Raw genomic sequence first — 25,648 nt, 5'->3', positions numbered from 1 at the left:
GTGACATCTGTTTCTGATTGCTGGCTTTGGAGGCATCATGATACACAGCACATAGGTTTGTGAGATGCATTAGTGGATATTGGCTCATAAATGATGTGTTTGCATTTCCTACACTGCATGCATAGGTGTATTTATGTGGTTGTGTGTCCTGTTTACCTGATGCCTTAATGCGTGTGTATGTGAACTGCTTTCAATTTGAGGAAGCAGCTTCATTGTTTCAGCCTTTTCCTCCACTTCACAGGACATTCCCCACTGATGGCAGTGATGGCGAACGAGACGTGGCCGCATCCCTCATTTGTCCCTCATTACCTGCTCCGTGGAGACCCTTTCGCCTCGAGACTCTCCAAGGAGGCGGATATGGTTGCAGCTTTTTATATCTGTATCATAGGTGAGTCACTTATTGTGAAAAATCCCCCCTCTTCATCTCTTCATTAGTGTTTGTTTCATCTTTTAACTGAATGTGATATCAAGTGTGGCTGCAATCAGACTCAAGGCCAGTGTTTAAGGCAGGGTTAGGAAAAGGATGATAGGATTCTGTGGCATACAATAACAGCCCTACATTACACATGCAACATTTTATGAGGCCATTAAGAAGCAGTTCAATTCACTTTTGTCATGTTAGTTGGTTGAACTCTCTAGATGTTGGTGTGCAGGACACACAGTCAGCTGTGTTTAAGGTTTGGTTTTCCTTTGGCAGACTGCAAAGGAAGGAATACCATAGCTCTAGTCCCCACACTGCTGTGCACAGTGTTTTATTGTCTATATCCATGCAGCCTTTCCATCAGTCAGATCTCCTTCAGGCATGAACACAATTCACAAATGTCAGATTGTACGTGTCTCTCAGAACAATCTGCTATAGGCGATGGAGCCAGAAAGCAACTGTGAGTGTGGTGGCAGGGGGGGTTGTTGGGTCTCTGATTGTGTAAGACTCTCTTACGGTGTGGTGGAGGGAGGAAGGGAGGAAGGGGGGGTGTTGGTCCCTGATTGGGACAGCGACACAACCTGGATACCTCAGAGGATGTGGAACAGAGAATGAGGTGATGGGGTAGAGAATGCACCAATGGTTGCGTTGGTACATTGTGGATGTGAGATGAAGTGCTGTGCTGAGCTGCATGTTGGTAAAGACAACTGTGTGATGAGTTTGACTCAAACTGAACTCAGCATAGAGACATGTGGGTTGTAAGAAGCTGTAAGAGTTAGCGGCACAGTGGTGCACGTGCAGCTGACCATACCGACCAGTGCTGACGACAAGGACAAATGTTATATTTAATTCAATTCATTTTTCTTTATGTAGCGCCAAATCATAACTTCCATTATTTCAAGGCACTTTACAGAGGTCACGACTTAACAGTATCATAGAGAGAAACCCAACAGTTCCCATCATGAGCAGCACGTGGAAACAGTGAATAAGAAAAACTCTCTTCTAACCTTAAGAAACCTCCAGACTCACGGTGGGCAGTTTATTTCATTGAAAGTTGTAAGGCTATGGACAATCAAATAGGGCCTTTTTTCATATTAGACCTTTTGACTTATCGTATTAAGAAATACCATCAATACCATTAACAATGGCGCTGTTCGATTATAAGTGTATCAATAAGCTAAGATGTTCAGTGGCAGGGCCCTGGAAGAGGTAAAGCTCAATGAAGAGCAGTCCTTATCAGTGGGTGATGTACTCAGATCTTTTAAATAAATGTACCTATACCACAATGTAAAAATACTCCACTACAAGTAAAAGTACTGCATTCAAAACTATTGAGGTAAAACTCCAGAAGTAAAACTGACTGATTATCATATGGTTTGTTTTATAATGTATTACTAGATTGTCAGTCCTGATGCAAATGTGTAAGCAGCATTGTTCCGTAACTGCTCTCTATTAAGTAGTTCAGTGGTTAAGTTAAGTAACAGTAATATGAGCCGTGTCGCTAAAGAGCAGCGATGGGAGACAGAATTGTTCCCAATTCAAAGGTTTTGCCTCTCCAGGGTCACAAGATAAACCTGAGGAGGTTTAGAGGCGAAGAACATGGTCCTTAGCCTGGAATGCATCACACCTCAGGACCATCTGTCTCTTGTGTTCTCCTACACCTATTTGCTCCCACTATGTTTTGGCCTTTAAATTGGAATTATTCCAAAGAACATTTTCCTAATGTGCAGATGACTGACTGCAATTACTGTGATTCAGCAGCAAATCAAATTACTGACTGTGCCTGGGAATGAAGTCCTTCTGGACTTGGCTTCAGGCCGGAAGGAGCACAAAGGGCGTCGTTGTTGAGATCATGCTTGGTCACAGTGTAAGTTCCATGCTGGCTGACAAACATACAGTATGTCAAGTGGCTGCATTCTCTTTTTAACATCAATAATACATGACCATAGTCTTAAATCTCTAGTATAACGGGGAAGGGGAAGCACATGCTGTATTTGTAAAGGCTATTAAGGGGATTTATGATAAATTGGGATACTTTTGAGCTGCAAATAACAAGAACATAAACTTGGAATTCAAATAAAAAGTGCCTGAAATACAATAGAGGTTTGTTGGAAGGCTGCTACCTTTTGACCTCCTTCAGTGTTTGATTTTTGAACAGAGAGATTACATTTTCCGGGAGTTGAGAGGGATGGACATGAACTTAAGACCAGCTACATGCATTTTTAAGAAGCTAATGAGTTTGGCTGCTGATTATGTCATGGGATGCTTTTCAAACTTTTTATGTCATGAACCGGACTGCACCCAAAAATCAGGCGATATCCTCTGTAGGTTCATATCTGGAGATGAGATTTTGTGATATGACATCTGACAATGCTGTGATCGGACCATGTCCAGTGCACATTTCATCGTATCTGGGTGATAGTTTGAAATATCTGGGCAACTACATCTCCAGATTCTGGGGTATTTTGCTCAGTGAATATTGGATGTTGGCTTTGATGAGATGAACAGGGGTAGGGCCAAACGGTTTGGTCCGCGGTGGCACTGACACTGGCCCTTGGAATCTGATTGGTCGACCCTGGTGCCCCCTCCTAGCAGACTCAAGACGGTAACAGGTAGTAACAACTTGCTTGTGTCATGGATGGTTTATGAAACAGGCTTACCAGGACCAGGGCTGTTAATTGACAACAAACAATGAAAAAGTGACATGAAATGACAACAGGTAGTCTGAGCCTCTTATGTAAGGAAGGTCAGAGGGTCGTTTATGTCTGTATCCATTATCTGTCTATAACTGTGAGCTATCTATTCATTGATATTAATGTATATATTCTAATATGCATGAATAATGAAAACTGACATCTATCTGTCAGATTGATTTGTACTATCATAGGTTTTTTCTTAATCTGTGTTTTTATTTTATGTATTAATAGTTTGATAGGTTTGGCTAGAAGATTTACTTTGCTGTGGCACGTATCATTATTGATGTGTTTGTGATTTATATGTTGTGCTCTCTAGTGATGTCTTATTACTTCGGTGGGAAACTCGAAATAGACACCTTTTCAGTTTTTTACTCACACTGAATATTGATGTTCGGGTTAAGTCATTAAATCTCAAAGCATTGGTGTGAAACTGGAAACTGGAGACAGGCTCAGGCAACATGAACTGACATTTGTTTGATAACCAAACTATGGATGTGAGAGTGTTGTGTAATTAAACTCCAGCTTGCTCAAACTCTTGCACTCTTGTAGTCATATGACATACATCATTTACTGTAAAAGTGGATTTTGGCCAGAAATCTTTTGGAAAAGGTTTCCAGGAGATCTATAGGTCGGGCGGGCAGGCCAGGCAGACAGCTCAGTCTCTAGCATTCTTTGTGGATTTTACTTTACATTTTCCCTCTACAGTTTTAAAAGTCGGAGCACCTGAACAGTCACTGTACTGTAGGCTGCTGTGTCTTTTTTCATTTGAAGGGTGAGAGAGGAATGAAATACACTGTAAGCCTCTTTAAAATATAATAGAGCAATACAGTCAGCTGTCACATGGCTGGTTTGACAACATTTTAGATAAGACAGGGTGAGACACACCTGATTAAATCAAAGCATTAGGCACTGGCAGTATTATATATGTCTGTTTGTTTATAATGATTTACTCATTTCTAATATCTGTATCTGAGATGCTAAACAGAAATATAAATTCCAGCCACTGTTCATTCTTGCCTTAGAACCATAGTTTGACTGATATCCTCTTTATTAGCCTTTTTCCAGAGCGTTCAACAGCATCTCATTGTCCTCTCCTTCCAGTCTGAATGCAGTTTTTAAATACATATATTGTACTGGAGAACCTGTGGTGCCATGGTGTAACAAGCATCGTGCAAAAGTACAATGTCTTTCGCTCTGTACATGCTCCCCTCCCACCCCACCAGTACATGCACACACACTGACTCTTAAATGAAATGCCTGTAGGAAACAAGATAATCCTGAGGAGGCCTCATCAAATCAAAGGCCTGACAAGAACATGTTAATCTGTGTACTGGTTTGTATAAACACCGATCCCACACAAACACAGATTCTTTTAACTCTCCTCGGCTTTATATTCCACTGCTGACATAAGCATGTCAGCAGTGGAATATAAATGTTTTGATTGTGAGCAGTCATAAGCTTATGTGGTTATCATCTGTCCCCCTGCTGCGTTTGTACAGAGAAGCTGTCATTAACTCTATTTTCTATGTCAGCATGACTATTAAGCTTATACTGTTATTCAAATGAGTGTGAAAAACTGTGATAGGCAAAATGATTATGCCAATAAACATGAAGCATTGTAAATAGTTAAATTGCTAAAGTATTCAGCCTTATCTCATAACTCTCCTAGCAATCCTGGTTGGTATCTTCATGAAAACACAGGAAAGAATTCTTCTGTCCTTGTTCATGTAACAGCAGGGAGAGAACAGAGAATCTGTGATGGAGTGTTGTATGGGTATATAGGCCAGCTCTGTCATAGTATAGTTGATAGGGATAAGAAAAGTTTTAGACTGTGACAAACTGTTGTTGTTATGCTGTGGTGAGATAAACAACCAAAGAGCTAAATCAATCAAACTAAGCTTTCTCCCGAGACAGATGACCTGTGTGGAAAAGTGACAGAGAGCGTTCTTAAATTGCAAAGAGTAGAGGAGAGAGTGGTGCATCCTCCCATGACAACATCTTTAGGCCCTTTCCTAACAGCAGTTTAACATGTCTGTCTTATGTCTGAACACGATTAACATAAAGACCATAGCAGCAAGCAGCAAGGTTAAACATGCAGTTGCAACAGACTTATTCCTCCAATCAGAAACATGCTTGAGTGATGACATACTGCACATGCTCAGTTAGACCCCACCCCCAGGAAGACGGCAGACACATTCAGCATCTGCTGCAGCATGTTTTGAAAAAAACACTTGTTTTGGAGGTATGAAAGTAATTATTCCTATGAGCTGGGTTTTTGTTGTACTGTCTTGAATTTTTACAATAATTAATCAAAACTTCTATTTGAATCATCATCATTTTGTTGACTTCTAAGAGTAAATGGTTAGCATGTGTCAAGGTCACTGTGTCTAACTAGAACATCCTATTCTGTCATAGCTGATGGGAACGGTTGCAACAAGTTATTGTTACTGTCACAAAGCTAGGCTGCCAGATCAAAACACAAAGCACAAAACACAACAGTATTTTTCAACAGTTTTAGTTCAGAACAGGTTATATATGCAGCTGATTCTGTCCCATAGCACAACAGCTGCAACAGTAATCACTTGAATGCGTACAAGATTACAAACAGGTTATTTTGTGAATTATTTGGTTAGCTTGTCATGGTCATATTATGTTCTGTTCATAATAAACTATAAAAAAGATCAATTGTGGCTACTTTGACTGAAGGTGACCTATGTTCTATGCAAAACAAAGCTCAATAACTGTTCTTTGATAAATATTATTAAATAAATAATAATATGATCGTATTGTATGAAAAATATAATAATACAGTAAAACAGTGTATATTTTCAGAACACTATGCTTATTGAGGCAAAAAGCAAAAGTTAGTGACATTTAATGTATTTTCACTATGTTGCAACTGCCCCTGATTTGTGTTACAACTGTCCCCGTGGTGTCAGTTGCAGCATCTGAATTATTCTATTCAAATAAACATTGTGAATGATATGTCATATGCAGTCATCTTTAAATGGTATGGGTATTTAACAGACAGATGTAAGTTTAATACATAAAAATTTGGTTGGCCTAGTCCAAATAGCCTCTGAGCAACTGACCAGAAATTCAAAACGTGTTGCAACCCAGTCTCATCTATTGCCTGCAAGATTAAGATCACTGTAATAAATATGCTTCATCATTTATGAGTGTGATGACAGGTGACAAATCAAAGGTGTGATACAGGCGACTTAAAACATGTAATGAGAACCTCTATTGTGTGGGGAGGCAAAAAAATAAATTATACCAACATTACAAGGCCTGACCTTTTAACATTGCCACAAATGAAAGTTATACTCAAATGAAAGTTACCATAATAAGAAAATCAGCATCATATTAAGAAGATTAGCATTTACTTGACAAAAACTCTCTCTCGGGGCCTGCTTGTAGCCTTACAGTGTCTCTTTGTTGCCATCATCCTTGATCTTCCTCCCCTCCCTCTGATAAAAGCAAAAACACATAAAACCTGCAAATCATTAAAACTATGTTTAAACTTTTTCAGACCATAAAAGATTCATGATAACACGCACTGTGAGCCCTGTGGGCCTGCGAGCATACCTCTGCCTCACAGTTCACAGATTCACAATAGTGGCAGTGTGTGCTGCTTTCACTGCTCTTAAATGAGGTTAAATAGACAACACAAACAAATTGAAAATATCTTGACAAATATGGCAACACGTGCAGCATTTAGAACAAAAACTAAATAAGTAAATAAATAAATGAAGTTGCTGCGAGGAAGTGAGAAAGCAAAAAAAAATCAGGAAACAAGGGGCTTTTTTGTCTTTTTTGCTTCTGCTTTCTGCTCTCTTTTGCTTTTGTCTATTTGCATGTGTTTTCTTTAGTTGCAGTGCATTGACCCATCAGGGCCACCATAGTTTCTTGATTGAGCTGTTCGCACAAGGTCAGCCTGTGAGGCAGCAAGTTCCACACATATATAAGCATAAATGAAAACACAAGTGCAGTTCTTTATTTTTTAGTCCATGCTGTTAGTTTGTGTTCACCTTGAGTGAAATTTCCTTACATGATGTTCATTACCTGAATCCTGAAGGGAGCCTGTGGGTGGGTAATTACATGCTCTCAGACAACCTAAGTCATTATTATAGTGAACACAAGCAAACACATCTTTCTCAGATGGAGGTAGGACTAATACCACTGTGTTAACTGGGTAAGAGCTTATACAATATAAATGAATCCCACAGTACTGCGTTAAAGTAAAATGGGATATCGACCACACCTCTGTTCAATGAATGTTTTCTCCCTATAATCAATAGATCACCCTGAGTGGCAGTTTATCTCTCAATTACTTGCACATGTAAACTTTATTGTTCTGTTGACTTCTTCCTTGATACTAACGGAATAGTTCATGTCCAATTCAAAAGCTTTAAAAGGGGGAAATTAGAACCAGAAACCGGAACTAAAAAAAGACTCATAAAAAGGTTTCCAATCTGTACTCACTCTACTCCCACTCACTGAACATCTGCTTCTACAGCCTGTTTTATGAGTACAGTGATAAATGCAGCACATCGATAAAGGTTGATTCCTGTGATCAGACAGCCTGTTCCCATCCTAGGAACATTTGTTAAATTCTGCTCTTCTTCTCTGCATACTTCAGAACGTCCATAAATGAAACTTAAACAACCTGGACTTATGTGTTATAAAGTCAGACACTGCCACCCATTTGGATCGGCCCATTACTGTGGAAGAAATTCCGTTCCTCTCCTTCTCAGTTTGTATAATGAGTCCTTCGACCAGGGCTGGCTCTGTTCGTCACGCACCACAGCCGTTATCTCCCTTCTTTTGAAAAACGACACCACGAGATGTAAATCTTACTGACCCATAAATCTATTTTCTAATGAGCACAAAATCCTCACAAAAGTTCTCCCTGAATGATTGGAAACCATTTTTCCTGTGATTATATCTGAAGATGGTGTAAAGGCTTCTATTTTTTTCCCCCCATCTTTTATTATTATACATCTAGCACCTCTGCTGTTCACAAAACAAGCTTCGGACCACGTTGTTTGGGACTATTTTTTGATTTTTACATTTTGATCAAACTTCTATAATCATCTTTCCAGGTTCATGTTTGTTTCAAATCTGTGTACTATTCCTTATCTTTCTAGGTGAGCAGGATGAGTGTGTCCATTGTCAGCCTTGCTTTTCACCCTTACCATAGAAAATTTGTCGTTTCATCTGATTTGTGCTAGAACACAGCCTCATTAACCTTGTACTTTACCGTACTTACCCTGTAGCCTCTGCTAACAATGTTACATCCTTTTGGTTCACATTCCACAGACGTTAAAACCTTTCAGACAGGAAAACTGATTTTAGAATCTGTCAGTCCAACTCAGTTTTATTTTTGGAGTGCCAAATCATAGCATACATCATCCCAAGGCACTTCACACAGTAAGGTCAAAACCTTACAATATTAAAAAGAGAAACCAAACTGAGCCTTTAGAATCTGGCAGCACAGTGAAATGGCCACCTGCTACTCAGGGTGGGCTGGCATCTGCCTCAGCTGGTGGGTGGAGAGGAGAGAAATGGGGGAGAGAGGAGACAGAGGAAGGAGAGGGGGAGAGAGAATGAGAGGGACCAGGAACACTGTTGTAGTCCAGCCCCATCAGAGCAGTTGTTATAATGACAATAATACCAGTGACACTTATAGGTGTAATAATCTTATAAATTATAACAGCAATAATAGAAGAAGGAGGAGAAGAAGAAGAAGAAGAACAAGAAAAAGAAGCAGGAGGAGGGGGAGGAGGAGGAGGACTTCTGCATCTGAATTTTCCACAGTGCTACAGAAAACATATGCTTTGATCCAGAAGGTCGGGAACCTCTGGGCAAATTACACAACTTGTTGATTTTTGAACTGAAAAGAAGTAAACCCTTGTTAATGCACTTACTTCTTATTTCATGATTTTCAAAGGCTCGGGCACCTTTCTAACTTAATGATTACTCACCACCCTTTGGCTGATATCACAGCTTACAAATACTTTCTGAAGAAAAGGCTTCTCCTCATGTAGGAGCAACACTCAGAGACACAAAGTAGAAATTATGATGACATTTAAGAAAAGAGTAAAGATGCAGGAAAGAGCACTTCTTTTTATGTGTTGGCTTTGTGTGTAGAGGACACTAACATGCATGATACCAAAATCAATCTCATGATAATATTCACCAATATTCCTTTTGCATAGTAGACTTGTGCAATTAGTTACATAGCTTAAAAACAAACAAACAAATGTATATGCTAATTAGAAGATTAGCCTAGGTAATTTGATTAAACCGCACAAAATTATCCTGTTGGCCCCATCAAACAAAACCGTTTTACAGCACTGTATTTAGCATGTGTTTTACAGTGTCAGGAAACACACTGTGAGTAAATTTCTCAAATATTACAGCTCTGCCATCATATGAAATACATTAAAAATATAACAGGTAAATTTCATTTTACCTGTTGTATCTTGATTAATATATCCCTCATTCCAATTATGCTGGCAACATCATCTGAGGGGACCTGAATGTGTTAAAAAAAAAATCTGCTTTCCCTAAGTGCCTCAGTTTTTTTTACGTATTTTTCCTATTTGCACATTAATAATGTTGGAAATTTGAAAAAAAGAAAACACAATTACTGTGTTTTAGTTGTATGACTCTGACCAACCAGCCAAGTTGCAGGAAATATGGTCACAATGTCTCCTTCCTGAGTTACAGTATTGAATAATGACCAGGAGTGTTTTTGCGGAACATTATGACATCACAGTGAAGTTGACATTTGAGTTAAATTGTGTCATAATTTGTGAGTTATGGCCAGAAAACGTGTTTTGTGAGGTCACGGTGACCTTGACTTCGACCACCAAATCTAATTATCGCTGGGTTCAAATAAATGTTTGTGCCAAATTTGAAGAAGTTCACTGAAGGTGTTACTGAGATATTGTGTAAAGATAATGCTTCTGGCCCTGGATTTTGCTGGCGTGGAGCCATAAAAATTATGCTCAGCTGAGGTGGAAAAGTTGGTGTATTGATGAAAATAAAATGCCACAAAGTTACTTAGCAAATAATCACAACATAAATAAAGTGTGTGACTTAAATGTCAGGTAAGAGGCGAGAACATCACAAATAAACATAAATGTCGTATTTCCATCACATTTTCTACACTGTTTCCCAATTTTTGATGTGTTAATTTCATTATCTCGTTGCATCCACTTCTGCAATGACACTGTCAGCTGTTTATCTCCCTGCACTCAACTTCTAACATTCGCACATACATTTGCATTTTGTTTTGCTTATTTTTTGCATATTGAGTTAAAATTTGTGGTACATTTGTATGGAAACATGTTTACTTCCTTTGGGCCTTTGACACGCACGCTATCTATTGGAGGCTCTGTGAGAGAGAAATTGTTTTATCACTGCAGAAATAGTTGGTTCTGACAGAATTCCCATTGCTGCACGTCTTCATTTTCCTGTTTGAGGAGACTACTTGTGTTCTCCTTGGCATCCTGCACAGGCTCAGTCACAATGAATTACTCAGTTGTCATCTTAACAGAATCTCTCTGCCTGTCTTCCACCTCCTGGAGCTCCCCACAGCCTTCCTAAAGTTTGTCTGAGAGAGGAGACCCTGAAGCTAAGGGGACTAGACCTAAAAGCAAGACCAAAAATGCTGCACTCTGACAATTTCTGGCTGATCCAGGTTTGGTCAGGAGGTGCAAACACACACTCCGGGGCATGTACATAGTGTAAGAAGAATTAAACTGACACCCATTGTCCTGATGATAAGCCAATGTGACGCGCAGCTAAGCCCACCTCCAGATGTCCCCGTGACGGCCGGGTGGAATCGAGAGGCTAAGCAGTAGCAACAGGACAAGACAGAGACAGTGGATTATATCAGGAGGTGAATGCGATTGATGACTGTTGAGGATCAGCCTCTTCAAAACCACAGTATCTGCTCTTGAATAAGAGAGAAGCTCCTTTAGATAAGAGGACAGAAACATCTGGACAGAGGAAGAGGCAGCATGTTCAGCCGCTGGGGGGTTACCCAGTTAATTTTCTATCAATTCAAATTCCCTGCATGGTTTTTCATTCTTATCATACAGTTTCCCACACGGCTCCATGCAGGCATGACCCCACAGCCCAATCTTGGCTCAGAGCCTCTATTTGCTATTATTACTGGTCCTTCCGCAGTACATCATATGGGTGCACAGAAATGAGGAGGTGTACAGTATGCTCATTGTGTTATTTATTAATTTAATTCATTTTAATGAATACGGTTTGTTCAGCAGTGAAAAATATGTATGTGCAAGTCAAACTGGGCGAATGAGAAACAGCTGACAGGGCAGCAGGTCTGTGACTGAGAGGTTAACTGTTGTTGTTTTATTATTATCAGTGATGTTTTCTCTGTGGACAGTTGGTGTTGGAGTTTGGAAGCTCTCAGATAAGAGAACGAGGCTGCATTAGCAGCTGGAGCTGTGCTGACAAAGGGCATGTATGTGCAAGATGCAATAGAACGAGGAAACATGATTGCACTTGCTGTGTATATTTCACAATAATTTGTGCTGCTTTCTGTGAATGCAAGGTGTTGCATTCTCTGCTTCAAACGCCCCAGGTTTAGTATATCCATACACAAAATGTAGTCCATGTGTTCCTTAAGACTGTGCTCGTGCATGCCGAAGCTCAGTTACATAGAAAAATGCTCCAAAATCAACCAAACACTAGGTGGCCCGTTTTTAGGTTTGAAAAATGGTGTTGTGTGACAAAACACACAACTTCACATTTTCCAGTTTAATACAGGTGATAATCTGACTCAGCTGATCTCCTCAACCTGTTGTTATACTGCTTAAAGGTGGCATATTTACATTTTTCTAGTGTTTTATGTTGAAGTGTTGATATCCATCAAAAGATATATTTGTAGTTTTAAGAACCAAAAACCATCTCAGTATAGTTTTACATCTCCTCTCTCAGCTTCTCTCTGGAGCTCTAGCAACAACAGGTCAGTCAGCCAATCAGAAGAGAGGATCTTAGCTGCTCTTCTGCTTTGTTGTGACATCACAAAGTTCCAGAAGTCCTGTCGGCTGGTTTTAAGGCTCAGTTTCTGAATACAGGCTTTGATACTTTCACAGTATTAATATAGAACCTAGACCTGCTTTATAATCACAAACACATGGAAATCTCACTTTCTACAATATGGGACCTTTAATTTCCCATGTGGATCTGCTGTTAGTGAGCAGATCCAACTCTAGCTTGTTGTCTAGATGACTCCTGCTGCTTTTATGTTTGGGAATCCTCTCAGAAAGATTTATTTTTTACCAGCAGCTTGGTTTATAACAATATCCTATGGTTGGTGGTCACTGAACCATTTGACCTCCAGTTTTTCTTCAAAGGGAAAACTTTCAAATTTGTCCTGTGAGCATATGACGACTACAGTACATGGAAAATAGTCAATAAAATTGTAATGGGGCAACAGGCAGTAAACCCCACCTGGCATCATAGCTGTGCCATCTGCTTTTTTTGATAAAGACTTTGGCACTTGATTTTGCAAGCATGGAGTTTTTCTCACAGCTCAGCCTCTCGAGCCAAGCGCAATCAAAAACACAATTTTAAACTGTTCTGTTTATATTCACTGTTTATATCTGATACTGATCTTAAATTGTAGAATAATGATAACATAATATTTATGTTATCATTATTCATTGATCATCATAACATATCATTATCATAAAATGATTTATTATTTGTTCTTTCAAGTTACACAGAATTACACACTTTTGCATGGTTACATTTATAACTATTACAACATATTTACAAAGCACAAATTTACATTTCAGTTGTTCAGTGATGAGGTGAATCCTGTAAGGCTTCATTGTGTCAGTCTGCATTAGACATGATGTTTTCATTGCACTGAATGACGATATGGAGTAAACTGAAATAGTCATATGTTTTTCTCGTCACGCTGCTGCACTCTTGTCTCGTGGCTGTGTGCAGTAAACTGAGGCTCAGAGAACACACGATAGGCCATGAAAATCTGTTTACTTGTTATAGAGACTGTCAGATCATTAGATGGTGGTTCCTGCTTCATTGATGAGTGTGGATGCAGAATGGGGAGATAACCATGCTCCGTCGCCACTCTACTTTTTCTCCCTCATTATAGCCTATAGTCGCTTCTTTCACTGGAAATGTAAGCAGACCTTTTTTTATATTTCAGTCCCCTGTTTCCCTGTTTCAGCCCCCCCCCCGACCAACCGCCCCTACCAGGTAATGGCTGCTGTGTCCATCCATTACTGTCACTTGCTGTGAATGGTGATCCAACATTCACACCTGCTCCACACTGTGATTGGGCAGCTGTGTGGCGGTGAGAGACTATGCTGGGTTTGACCTTCTCTCGCTCTCTTTTTTTTTACCTGTTATACAAATATCTGTTTTTTTTTATGTGAACGACACTAGGAATGTCCTCCTGGAGATATTGAGAATATCACCATCACTCCCACCTCGATGACGGCCAGCCCCCATACAGAAATTTAATACATGAGATATATGTCACTTATATTATTATCACATACATCCTCGGCATATGTGAAGATGAGGGTTTATAACATATATGAAATACCCTAATAATAATAGTAAAATTTTTAGATGTACATAAATAAAAAAATATCTATATAATGAGTTTTTGTATGGTATAACATACAACAACTTAAAACAACATATATATATATGTTTTTCATATTAATTCCTCACTAATTTTAAAAATAGTCCGGGTGGTGGTCTCAGACTTTTGGAACCCACTATATATAAGAGCTTTGGGATGTATATATATACATCTACAATACAAGTATACATTCATAAAAATACATAATTGTATGGGCAAGACAATTTCTAATAGGTTTTCATATATAAATTTTAACATATGCTCTTTTATTTTATATGTGTGTATATATATGGAAATTCAATATATGTACATGTATTACATTTGCATAAGGGCCTTTTCACTTCACCTTAGAGTGTTCAGTGGTCAAATCACATGTTGTATGAAGCACTTCTGTTCTAGTGTAACACAGCCCTGGCTGTGTCAGACAAGCTCTGTCAGTCCTGAGAAAAGGTCTGATCAGCCAAAATGATCTTTAGGGACTTTATTTTATTATTATTATTATTATTATTATTATTATCATTATTATATTACAGATGAGGGATGAGAATAAATTACAGTTAAAGTTGCAGTTTTTATATAAAACAACTTGGAGAAGTCTTGATTTTTTAAATGATTGTATTAAAAACTAGAATTACCGCCTCGCGTTTGTATGCCTCTGTCAACCAGCCAAGTTGCAGGAAATATGATCACAATCTCTCTTCTCAAGTTACAGCATTGAATAATGGCCAGAGGTGTTTTTATAGAACATTATGATGTCACAGTGAAGTTGACCTTCGACCTAGTGGATATAAAATGTCATCACCATCATTTTATCCTAGACATTTGAGTCAAATTGTGTCATAAATAGTGTATGAATTTGTGAATTATGACCAGAAACATGTTTTGTGATGTCACAGTGACCTTATCCTTTGACCTTTGACCACCAAAGTCTAATCAGTTCATCCTTCAGTCTAAGCAGATGTATGTTTTAAGAAGTTCCCTCAAGGCGTTTGTAACCCTTTTAAAAGCAAAGTGGTTACTTATATTAAAAGATTATATGAGACTTAATTATTGGATCCAAAAATCACCTGAAGTTTCTAGGAATTGACCACAGAGCCAAGTTTTACCACCCAACACAAACAGAGTATCTCTTATTTCTCTTATTGCTGAGATATCAGGTTCAGGAGAATGGGAAAGACAGATGTATGAACAGATGCACAACCGAAAACATAATGCATCCAGTCCTGAGGCGGAGGCATAATAACATGCCTCACTGCAGTTTCTGCCTTAAGTGGCTAATTACACAGGCAATACCTGGGCTGAAATTTTACACACTTAGGAATCATTATCATCTCCTCATCACTGACGGGTGAAGTGGCACATAGTGGTAATTTTCTCATCTATATAATGTGAGATGTTGCATTGCGGGATTATTAGCAGAGGGTTGCACACACGCTATAGACATACCTTTTGTGTTGGGCTGAATACATTTTTACCATATAGTAAATACAACAACAGTCCCCTCCAGCTGCTCAGTAAATGCTGCTTACTTTGAAACAAATGTCCAGATACAAACAAGTTAAGGGACACTAATAGTCTCATCTCTAGACTCTTGTAACATATATTCCATGCATTAATTGTCTAGTTTAGTCTCAGAAATGCTGCACTGGTTTCACAGGGACAAAAGCTAAGTTCAGAGGTTCAGAGATGGAGAAGATTTCCATGGTTACAAACTGTGAGGTTTCAGGCCTTTGAATCAGTAGCTATTGTTATTGAGATCTTGGGAGCAGATCTAAGCAACAATTTACTCACTAAATGAAGACTTGTGTAGCACTGAGCGACAGTTGTCTGATAGGCAGAGTAGGTGGAGCGGATGATACTGCAGAAATTGAATTAAATCTAAGACTATTTATTGGGTTTATTAAGATGTGAGTGATGTAAGCATTACATCATTACACTATTATTTATTTTACAACTGTCTGTAATTAATAGTAATTAATTACTAATTAATAATTAATTAATTAATTTACTCTCACTTTACTAGGAACACCATACTGACACCGGGTTGTTCCTTCCTTTGCTCATAAACAGCTGGTTAAACTGTTGCCATAAAGGGATGAACATGGTCAGCGACATGTGGCATTCAAGGGAGCCTGTCTAAGGGAGCCTGAAAATATTCCCCGCGCCAATACACCACCACCAGCCTGAACTGTTGACACAAGGCAGGCTGGCTCCATGGATTCACGCTACTGATGCCAAGTTCTGACCCTACCATCTGTGTGCCTCAGCAGAAGTCGAGATTCATCAGACCAGACTTAATTTTTCATTTGATTTGATTGTTCCGCCTCGTTTGATTTCCTATGGCTGCTTTTGCAATCACATTCGTGTTCATCAGCAGCTGGTTTGTTACATGACTGACATTTGGAAAACCGTCAAACAAGCTAATTTGGGCAGCACATCATATGAAATGCATGTCCGTGTACATCAAATCATGAGGAGGTTACCTGTGCAATTTATTCTGCATTTGAATAACATCTCATGAGAGGGGAAGTGGAGGGATGATAAATAATATTCCTTTGATCCTTTGATATTCCTCTCTCATGTCAAGGAAAATAACGGCTGTAATAAGTGATAAGTACATAACAGAGAGATTTTGAAAAATGTGCATCTAAGAATTAAGTGTTTCATTGTAGAGAAATTACATAAAAAGTGTAGTTTGAGTCGTTTCATTTTCGTGAACTCCAGTTCACATTTTAAGAGTCTCAACCATTTTTATAATAAACAAGTCAACACATCTTAACATTTGAACAGTTCAACGCCTCCTTTTGTCCTTCTCTTATATCCCCCTTACTCCCCTTATTTCTCTGACTATTGTTTGTATTCTTGTCCCCCCCCCTGTGTATGTATCTCACTCACTGACTCGAGTCGCAACGATTTGCCGAGTAGCGTCACATCACTAGTGCCGTGAAGGCTAGAAAAGCTGTGCCAATATCAATAATAATTTATAGGACCGTCTGGCGTCTGGTTCCTTACTTGGACCTGGAGCACAGTCTGCCTATTACTGAACATGGAAAGATAGGCATCTGGCTTCACATTTTCCAGACTAGACCTAAGATAATTAAAAGTGCTAGGCTTGGAGGAGTAGTTCATATGACTTTGAATAATTCAACTCAATATCAAAAGGTAATGAAATAATACTGAACAACTGTAGCACCAAGCAGTATTTGGACATTGTTTTGACTGTATTTGCAATGTGAAGGAGGTGGCTTGAAAGTTGTCCCACAGAGAATTATTATCTTGCTGTGCAGCTCATTGCAGCTTTGCAGCTCATTGTTCTGGTTTCATGGTCCTGTTTGCAGTCTCACTCCTCTCATTTACTCGCCAGTATTTTCTGGCAGCAGCAGCAGACAGAAAATCTCTGTTGACCCAGTCCATGCTACCTGCCCAGCACAGAGGGGAGGGCAACTAGAATAACACCAAACATGTAGCAGCTACAGAGCCAGATATTTCTGATGGTCAGAGGAGTTGATGGAGGTAGAAACAGAGCTGTAAGGAGACTAAATATTGGACTTTTGTACTGCCGGTAAATAGGTATGCTAAATGTTTGCTAACACATTAGCCATGTAAGAACGTTAGGTTCATTAAGTCTCCTGCCTCCTGCACAACCATAGTGTGCTGTTGCTTACGTTTCAAGAGAAACACCTTAATATGCAATTGAATGAAACCCACACTCTCCAAAACAACACATACTATGATGAGATAATATCTGGGTAGCCAAACCACTCATACTAGGCTATTGCTTGGTTTTCCAAGTAGCCACCTATCTTAAACACATAGTTACCATGCAAAATGATTATAGGGCCATTTTTTATGTAAACCTTATGCTTGAGTAGGGTTTGAGTTACGTTATTTTCCAATTTGATTAATGAAGATGTTTCTCTTGTTTTCTCCCTGACTGTGCGGAAGGGATACGTGGTCACTTTGTCCTGACACTTTTCCTAATATTCAAAAGCTTCATTCAACAAGTCACCAAAATTAAACGTGTAATTTTTCCCCTCTCTCTCTCTCTCACACACACCCACACAGACACCCCATACTCTGTCTCTGACTCTCACCCTGATTGGACCTTGAGATAAGTAGACAGCCAGGCTGCTGTCATAAATTGTAGCTGCATTCCTCAAATGTTGCTCCTTGGTTAGGCTTAAAACTCTGCTATATTTCTATCAAAATTTTACTTTAACTACTGATATAAGGGATTGTATTATGTTTTCAGTTAATGTAATGGTGTAAAAGTAAAGTAAAACTTTGTCTTTCTAACTGTTTATCGTATTAATCAAGATTTATTTTTAAAAAGAGTCAGCAAAAGAACTTTATCGTTGTGTGCAGGTAGGATCCTGAGTCAGACACTCTTACAGTACGTGCTTTTTATAAACTCCAGGTGCTGCTGATTTATTTTGATGAGGTGTTGTCTTGTTCCTGTGTTGGCCAAGTCTACATCACTGCTAAAAACTGCATCTGGTACAGTGCTTTAGTCCTTCACAATAAAATATCATTCTTCAATAACTCCAAATTACTCAGTAAAAGCTTTACCACCTACTGGATGATTTGTTGAACTCTTGACTCATTTCCATCAATTTCATAATACGACCTGATACATTAAGTCTGCACTGACACGTTCCCATATGATCTAAGACATTTACTCCATTGTGTATTTTATGATTGTATGATGTTTCACAAAAGGCTGTTATAGTTTTAAGATGTACTCCAGCTGTAATCTTTCAGTTTAATAATCCACTGGTGCTTTATATTGAGTAACTCAATATTTATATCACTCTAACAAAATTCACAAGAGTCAGTCAGGGGATCAAAGAATCATGTTTGCTCTGTCACCTACAGTAGACTTGAATATCATCCACAGTGCACTCACATGTATGTAGAGGCAGCTGTGACTGGCATCTCAGGAATGTAAATGGTATTTTCTCAATCTTCCTCTCTCTTTCTCTCTTACAGGAATAATGTCTGCAACAGGGAATGGCTATGTCATTTATATGACCATCAAACGCAAGACCAAGTTGAAGCCACCTGAGCTCATGACTGTTAATCTAGCCATTTTCGACTTTGGCATTTCAGGTAACTGTAATACGTTTAATAAGCACAAGTCTACTATTATCTGTCTGTCAAGTATAAACGGCACTAAGATATCTTTACTTAGACTGCATGATGAAAATCAGTATGAGAGTGCTTTGTTATCCTTTATATTTAGAGAATTACTGAATTGTCGCTCACAGACAACTGTTTGTACTGTTGTCTTTTGGCCTTGTCACAAACATGGCTGCATACGTTTTTATCTTTTATTTTTGGGTATGTTGTAGTGCACCTGAAGCTGTTTGGTACCTGCCAAAAACAAAAAAATAACTTTTAGTTACCACTGTCACAGCTAAGGTAGCTAGCTAAAAGAACTATCCAGAGATTAAAAACAAAAAAATTGATTAATCACATTTATTGACAAGTTTTAATGGGCTCTGACTGAAGTCGGTAGATCACTGATATGATGATAGTGTTTCAACCCCACAAATCAAAGGTGGAACTGATCATACGTTGGGTAAATGATACAACAGTTCGGTGCAGCTTCTCTATCATCATATGTGTTCAATTTGCTGGAGCTGCTTTCATCCTGTTGCTCTTATGAGACAAGAAGTGGAATAGCTAATTTATGAATGATTTAAATTTTCGGTCTGCCAAGACAGCCCAACAGTGCCAAGAGCCTTCAGTGTCTCAGGGCAAATCTCACTCACACCTTGCTCCTTGGCACTGTGGAGCTTTTTGACTCCCTCACTGACCTCTGCCAGAGACATGAGTTATGAGATATGAGTTAACAGCTGGTGTCCAGCAGCAGGCTCTTAGGTTGCCACCCCGACCGATGGCGCTCAGCTTCTGGGCCCAGTATCCCCATACCCCCCTGGCACCTCACACCCTGGACAACTCTGGAAAAGGACAGTTTAGCCCCTCTCCAGGAATTTGGCTGTAGAGCCAGTGATGTGCATGGAGGTGAGTGCATCAGTGGACTCTGGCTCTTCCCCACCTGAGAGGTGACATTCCATGTCCTTAGGACGAGTCTTTGATGCCAGAGATTGGCACACCCAGGTCTTGCCTGCTACAGGGCTTGCATTGTACCAAATCCCGTTCTGTCCCTGCAGTTGGTAGGTCCACAGGGTGGCGGCCCCATTATTTTGTGAGCTGTGCCTACCTGGTCCCCTGGATCAAGGTCAAGGCCCGGCAACCAGACACTCACCGGCAAACTCCACTTTGCCCAGATTCCTTGGTCCAGATGAGGTGAAACATTCCCGAAAAAGGGTTAGGGTTAGGGTTAGATGAATCATTCTCGGTCAGACCCCTACCAGGGGCTATTGGCCCCGTCAACACAGCTCCCTGGATCACTGGGACACACAAACCCCTCCACCACATTAAGGTAGTGAGTTTTGGAGGAGGAATCGCTCTGAGTCTGCCCCCTCCCTGGGATCAATTTAACTTGGCAGGTGCTTTCTACAGGACTACAATGGCTAGTTTTTGTATGACTTCAATATGATTACCTGCTGGCAAGGACAGACCCTGTAAATGCTAGTTCCACAGAGTGCCTACTTTTGTAGTTACACTCAGGTGGATTAAAGATGATCGTGTCAGAGAGATGAGTGTATTTACACCTTTTCAACAAATGCAGGATTTCAATCCATTTGTAATGCTTCTTGAATGCATTTACATGTCTTATTTCATTTGCTTTCTTTTTGTTTCTCCTTATTTACTAAAGGAGTGCTCTAAGGTTTTATGCCTATATCTGTTGAATGTATTTTGAAGAGTACCGGTTCAAATATGAGAGGAGGAAACTGCATGTGGAGGGGACAGTGAGCAGCTGTTGCTATTGTTTGACACAGCTTTGCCTTCATGTTTTCTGCAGTGGATTCACGCTTTCAACACTCACGTTTCCTGACTTTTATTATGTCATACTCTGTCATAGTCATAGCAGTCTGCTCTACCGGACTGACTTGTTGAGCTGATAAAACCAGGATATTCAATATTGCTTTGTGAATGTATGCTTGCAGTTTCAAAAAGTGTCAACCAATATCCCAACTTCCCAAACTTATTTTGTGCTCCACTGCTTCGAGATAACACACCTCCACACAGCCCAGCATTAGGTCTTTTTAGCAGCACTTTAGAAAAATCTGAATTGCGGTTGGGCTCATTTACTTGTGTGGTGTTTAGGGCTGAAATGATCAGTCGATGAACTGATTCATCAGTTTATATTAGCTAATCGATAGTTATTGGATAACTGGTTAAATGGTTGAGCAAAAATGCCGCGAATGCCTCTCCACTTTTTTAAATCTATGTTTTAATATATTTGTAAACTGTATATTTTTGTAGCTTTGTACTATTGGTTGGGCAAAACAAAACATTCAAAGATGTTACTTAAGGCTAAAGAACATTGTAATGTCCATTTTTTTTGCTATTTTCTGTGGCACTTTGTAGACCAAGCAACTTATAGTTTAATCCTGAGAATAATTATCAGGTCAAGTCCTAGTAGAATAAAAGTGCCTTTGCTAAATTGAAAACAGTAGCCCTCTTTGTGACAGGGTTAGTAAATATCCTCCTATCCTAGTGTATGTATTGCAAAACATGACTAATGTGGTCAGTTACTGTAGTATAGTACAGTAACTGTGGCCAGTGAGGCTTGTGTATTAGACAGTGCAACACAAAAGGTGACCCAAGTCATTCAAGTCAAGAAGTTCTTTACACTGATGAAGTGATTGCATCACATTGGTGAGTTTAAGGTTAGAGAAGGCAGAAAGTGATCAACAACAAGAGACTCTGACAGGTTTACCCTTCAGTTAAAGGCATGGTTTGTTGTGTGGCATCAATCAAATCGCAGTTACCCATTACCTAAAAAAAGCACTTTCCTAAAAACACCCAGAGTGATTGCACAAATTACAAAGAGACTAAATGTAATAAAGACTATTTGGTATAAAGACATCAAAAATACAAGTATAGCATATCAGATTTTTGGCTTGATCAACTTCTGGTGGGAAAAGAACAGCACATTTAAGTGCATGCAAGTAAAGTACATGACATGAAATAGTGAAAGTCATTATTATTCCTTTATTATGCAAAGTGTGTACCCACATCTTCCCTATGCAACTGTGTCTGGAGACCTACAAAAGCCCTTCAAGTAATAACTACAATTACATTTTCATCAGGTTAAATCTTCCTCCTAAACAAATGTGAAAGATGTGAATACAAATATGCATGCACAAGTGTCGGTGGGATAATTTGTCTCTAATTCAGTCTGTCTTCATACGTGTTGCATTAGGCAACTCTTTGCATTCTTACTGATTCATTTATTCAGTCACAGTGTGTCGCAAGAAGATGCTGTCAGAGGAAATGAAATCATTTCCATTCCCGTAGTTGTTACCACTTTTGATAAGATGGGGTTGTTTATCTGTTGGCCGCCTTTTCATTAGGTATTATTTTGTTTTTCTGTTTCACCAAACACATTCATCCTATTATGTTGTCCCCAATTAATTGTTCAAACCCTTTTTCTGTCTCCCTTAATAACTTTTAGAAACTGACGTGTCTGTCTGACTCACTTCTTAGTTCACACCTCTGGCCTCAAAGGAAACCTTTGGCATTTAGATTATGAGTGTTTCTCCTCTTATCACTGGACGCTGTCACATTAAGGAACATAGACTTTGAATACATTTTTCCTTCAGCTGTTGAAAGGCAAACTGATTCTACATGTAAAGGTCACTTTAGTTGTCATAGCGAATATCACTCAGCCAGTCAAAACACTAGAATAATGTCTCTTGTGGCTCTGGAGGAAGAGCCTCTTTAACCTCAGATTGGGCTTGAGAGAAATTCTTCATTACAATGTGGAAGCGTGGAAACATGTGAGCATTAACCAGGCAGCAAGGACTTAATGAAAGATATGCACCTCATCATGGGTTATAGGATCCTGGGCTATGAACTCTGCAAGGAATGCTTCAAAAGTTTTGAAATTTCCTGCCCTTAGAATTTGCTTTGGTTGTGTATCTGTTGGAAGGAGAGGAGTTCATTCAGATGAGAAGAAACACCATGAAATTTTGATATTTTGGTGTTTGGGACCAAGTGAGGCAATAAGGAAACAGGAAGTGTTGTTGAAAAAAAATGGGATTTTTACCTATGAAAGAGCTCAATAAAATATAACTAGACTCAATAAAACAACCTGAAAAGTGACCTGACACAGTGACACATGAGAGAATGTATGGTGGCTTGGCCAAACCAAATAGTACACAAGGGGTAAACAAGATGGACACCAATTATAACCAAATACGAAGTAAAACTAACTAAACCCGGCTGCTGGATTTAAAAGTCCTCAGCCTTCAGCCATAGCTTTTTCTCCACCAGGAAGGGACCTCCCCCAACAACCACTTTTGTTGAAATTACCTCTGTGTATCCCTACAATGTTAATATGTGTAGTGCATATAAAACAATGTAAAGTTCAAAGCAACGAACCAAATTCTAAATCAAAGAAACTGTGTGATATTAACTGTTAAGGTGTGGTTGACTGTAAATGAAAGGAACCTTGGATTGTGGATTGGAATAATATTACCCTGTGCAGCTGTGGCCGTTACATTTGGTAACAACCATCTGAGGGCAGCAGCTCAAATACACTGATAAATCTGTAGCTTCAAGTTAAAGAAGTGCCACGAATGGGAATGTCATTAGTTTTGCAGGTGGTTATGAAGACTCCCAAGTGAGGTTTTGACTTGATGTTGGTTCTAGAGCAAAATTCAGGAAATATCTATGGCAAAAGTCATGGCAGTCCAGCCATGAGCTGGAAAACCAAACATGTGAACCTCTTTGTAGCACTAGAGGAAGGTTTAGTTGATCACTAACGTCTGAAGGATTCATCCTCTGGGGACCATCAACATCCATAGAAAATAATACAACTATCTGATATCCAGTAGTTGTCAGGATTTAGTGTGCAACAAAGTGCTGGTCCCACCAACCAACTGAAGACACTGCCATCCTGTGAGTAATGTGACTATCCTGGCTAATACAAAATGGAATATCTGAAACATTAACTTTCCTTTTTATGGGTATTGGGTTTTTTGAGCAGTTTTCTCTTCATATGGATGCTGTGTTTTCAGATTTGTCAGATAAAGAAAGAAATGCAGTCCCCTCCATCTCAGCGCTCATACTGGATAATGTTTCAGCAAGTTTGTAAGCCAGCATGACACTTGTTTTGACCCCTTAATTCATAAATTGTAGCTCAAAGCCCATTACATAGAACCATAACATCATCAAATGTGCAAATCAACCAGTAGTGTGAAAGGAAATCATAGATTGCTAACATATGGGTATATAATCATCCCTGACTCTTCAGTGCACTTGTGTTCAATGTGTGTTGCAGCTTGTTTAGAGCCCATTTAGTCTTTCTGAATAAGATAAATCTTAATGTCAGCATTTGAGTAATTTCCACCTTAAATTGTTCCCTGTCAAGAGACTAGAAGATGCAAAAATGAGAGTGTTTCATAGATAAATTGCTATAAGCCATCACTGGCATTGGATGATCCCTGACCTTGTCTGTCTGGTCTGTATGGATCCTGTTGTGAGTGCATCTCAGCGTGGGATCCTGACCCGTGTATGCCCCACTCTGTGCAGACACTGTCAAACTCAAGTCAACAGAGACCATGTGTGTCCTGAAAGTGAACAAAGCTGGGTTATCAGCGCATGTGGTTGCCCCCCCAAGCTACTTACGCAGTTTTTCTGGCTCACAATAAATGTTATTAAACAAGTCTGCCTTGTGACATGGATGATGACATCAGCATATTGAGAATAAGTGAAGAGTTTTATTCCAAAATTGGTCATCCACCAGTTGAATGCTTGCACAAAGGTCACAACGTCTTGGTACACGGATGTCCTAAATTAGCGAGGTCATGCTGTGCTGGTTCACAAGGGAGTAGTCTAATTGGACATTTTCCTCGGATGTAGATTTCCTCTGCTCCATCAGCGTCCTCGCTCTGATCATTGTCTGACTGGATTAAAATGAATGCTTCAAGAAAAAAAAAAAAAATGTTCAGCTATAAAATGTAAATTTTAACTTCAACAATGCCTTCCTTTGATTAATCATTCTCCATTGATCAAATCCATTCACTTTGCTATCTGACTTTCAACTGATGCAATCTTTTCTCTTTTTTCCGTTTTCCCACAGCACTTTACTCACTAATCACTTCTCACTTCCACAGTGGTCTATCTAAAGGCCATCACACTCACTCTGCACACTGACATGTGCTTTTCTACAGCTGCTACAATATATGCAAGAGATACAGCTTGTGCTATGCAGAGGCTTGCACTGCTGCCAATAATAATACAGACATGAGGCTCATCCTTTCCTGTGTATAAAACACAACTGACCTTATGTCTTTAAAAGTAGCACACACTGAGGCATGAAAAATGGATGTCATACATATAAAAACCATATAGTTTGTATAATTTGAGATAACCCACACATTTAGGGGTGGGAATCTTTGGAAATCTCACTATTTTCATGTCATGGTTTTGTCCCATACTAATTCTGGATTAAGAAATTGAAAGAGGTGACACTATTTTTAGGCTCTCACTTCACTGAAATGCAATATGAAGCATTGCCAGCCACCACAGACAAAAAACAAGTAAACACAATCACAAGAGTCATAAAAACCATCAGATATTAAAGCCTTAAAATCACCAAAGGGAAATGAACAACCGGACACCTGTGGAATATGCACTTAATTCTGTCAACATAATATTATTAATGATAAACAAAAATTCATTTTAGGCATTTGTGAATCAATTCAGAACTGTAGAGGATAAGAATAT

At 39.2% G+C, this 25,648-nt stretch overlaps 1 protein-coding gene across 2 annotated transcripts in view; it reads left to right on the top strand.

Moving 5' to 3' along the window:
* opn5 (opsin 5) overlaps nt 1-25,648 on the top strand; it is a 56,407-nt gene that overhangs the window by 12,142 nt on the left and 18,617 nt on the right. For both annotated transcript variants that reach the window (XR_011691075.1, XM_071478548.1), the window contains exons 2-3: nt 242-388; nt 18,770-18,889. Coding sequence is in view for 1 of the 2 variants with exons in the window: in XM_071478548.1 (XP_071334649.1) it covers nt 256-388; nt 18,770-18,889 (253 nt within the window). In the remaining variant the exon portion in view is untranslated. The remainder of the gene's footprint in view (nt 1-241; nt 389-18,769; nt 18,890-25,648) is intronic.

This window comes from Trachinotus anak, unplaced genomic scaffold (genome assembly GCF_046630095.1).
Source record: "Trachinotus anak isolate AG129_WGS33_773 ecotype Australia unplaced genomic scaffold, CSIRO_AGI_Tana_v1 ptg000005l, whole genome shotgun sequence".
Taxonomy (NCBI): domain Eukaryota; kingdom Metazoa; phylum Chordata; class Actinopteri; order Carangiformes; family Carangidae; genus Trachinotus; species Trachinotus anak.
This window is presented reverse-complemented; position numbering and strand designations above follow the sequence as displayed.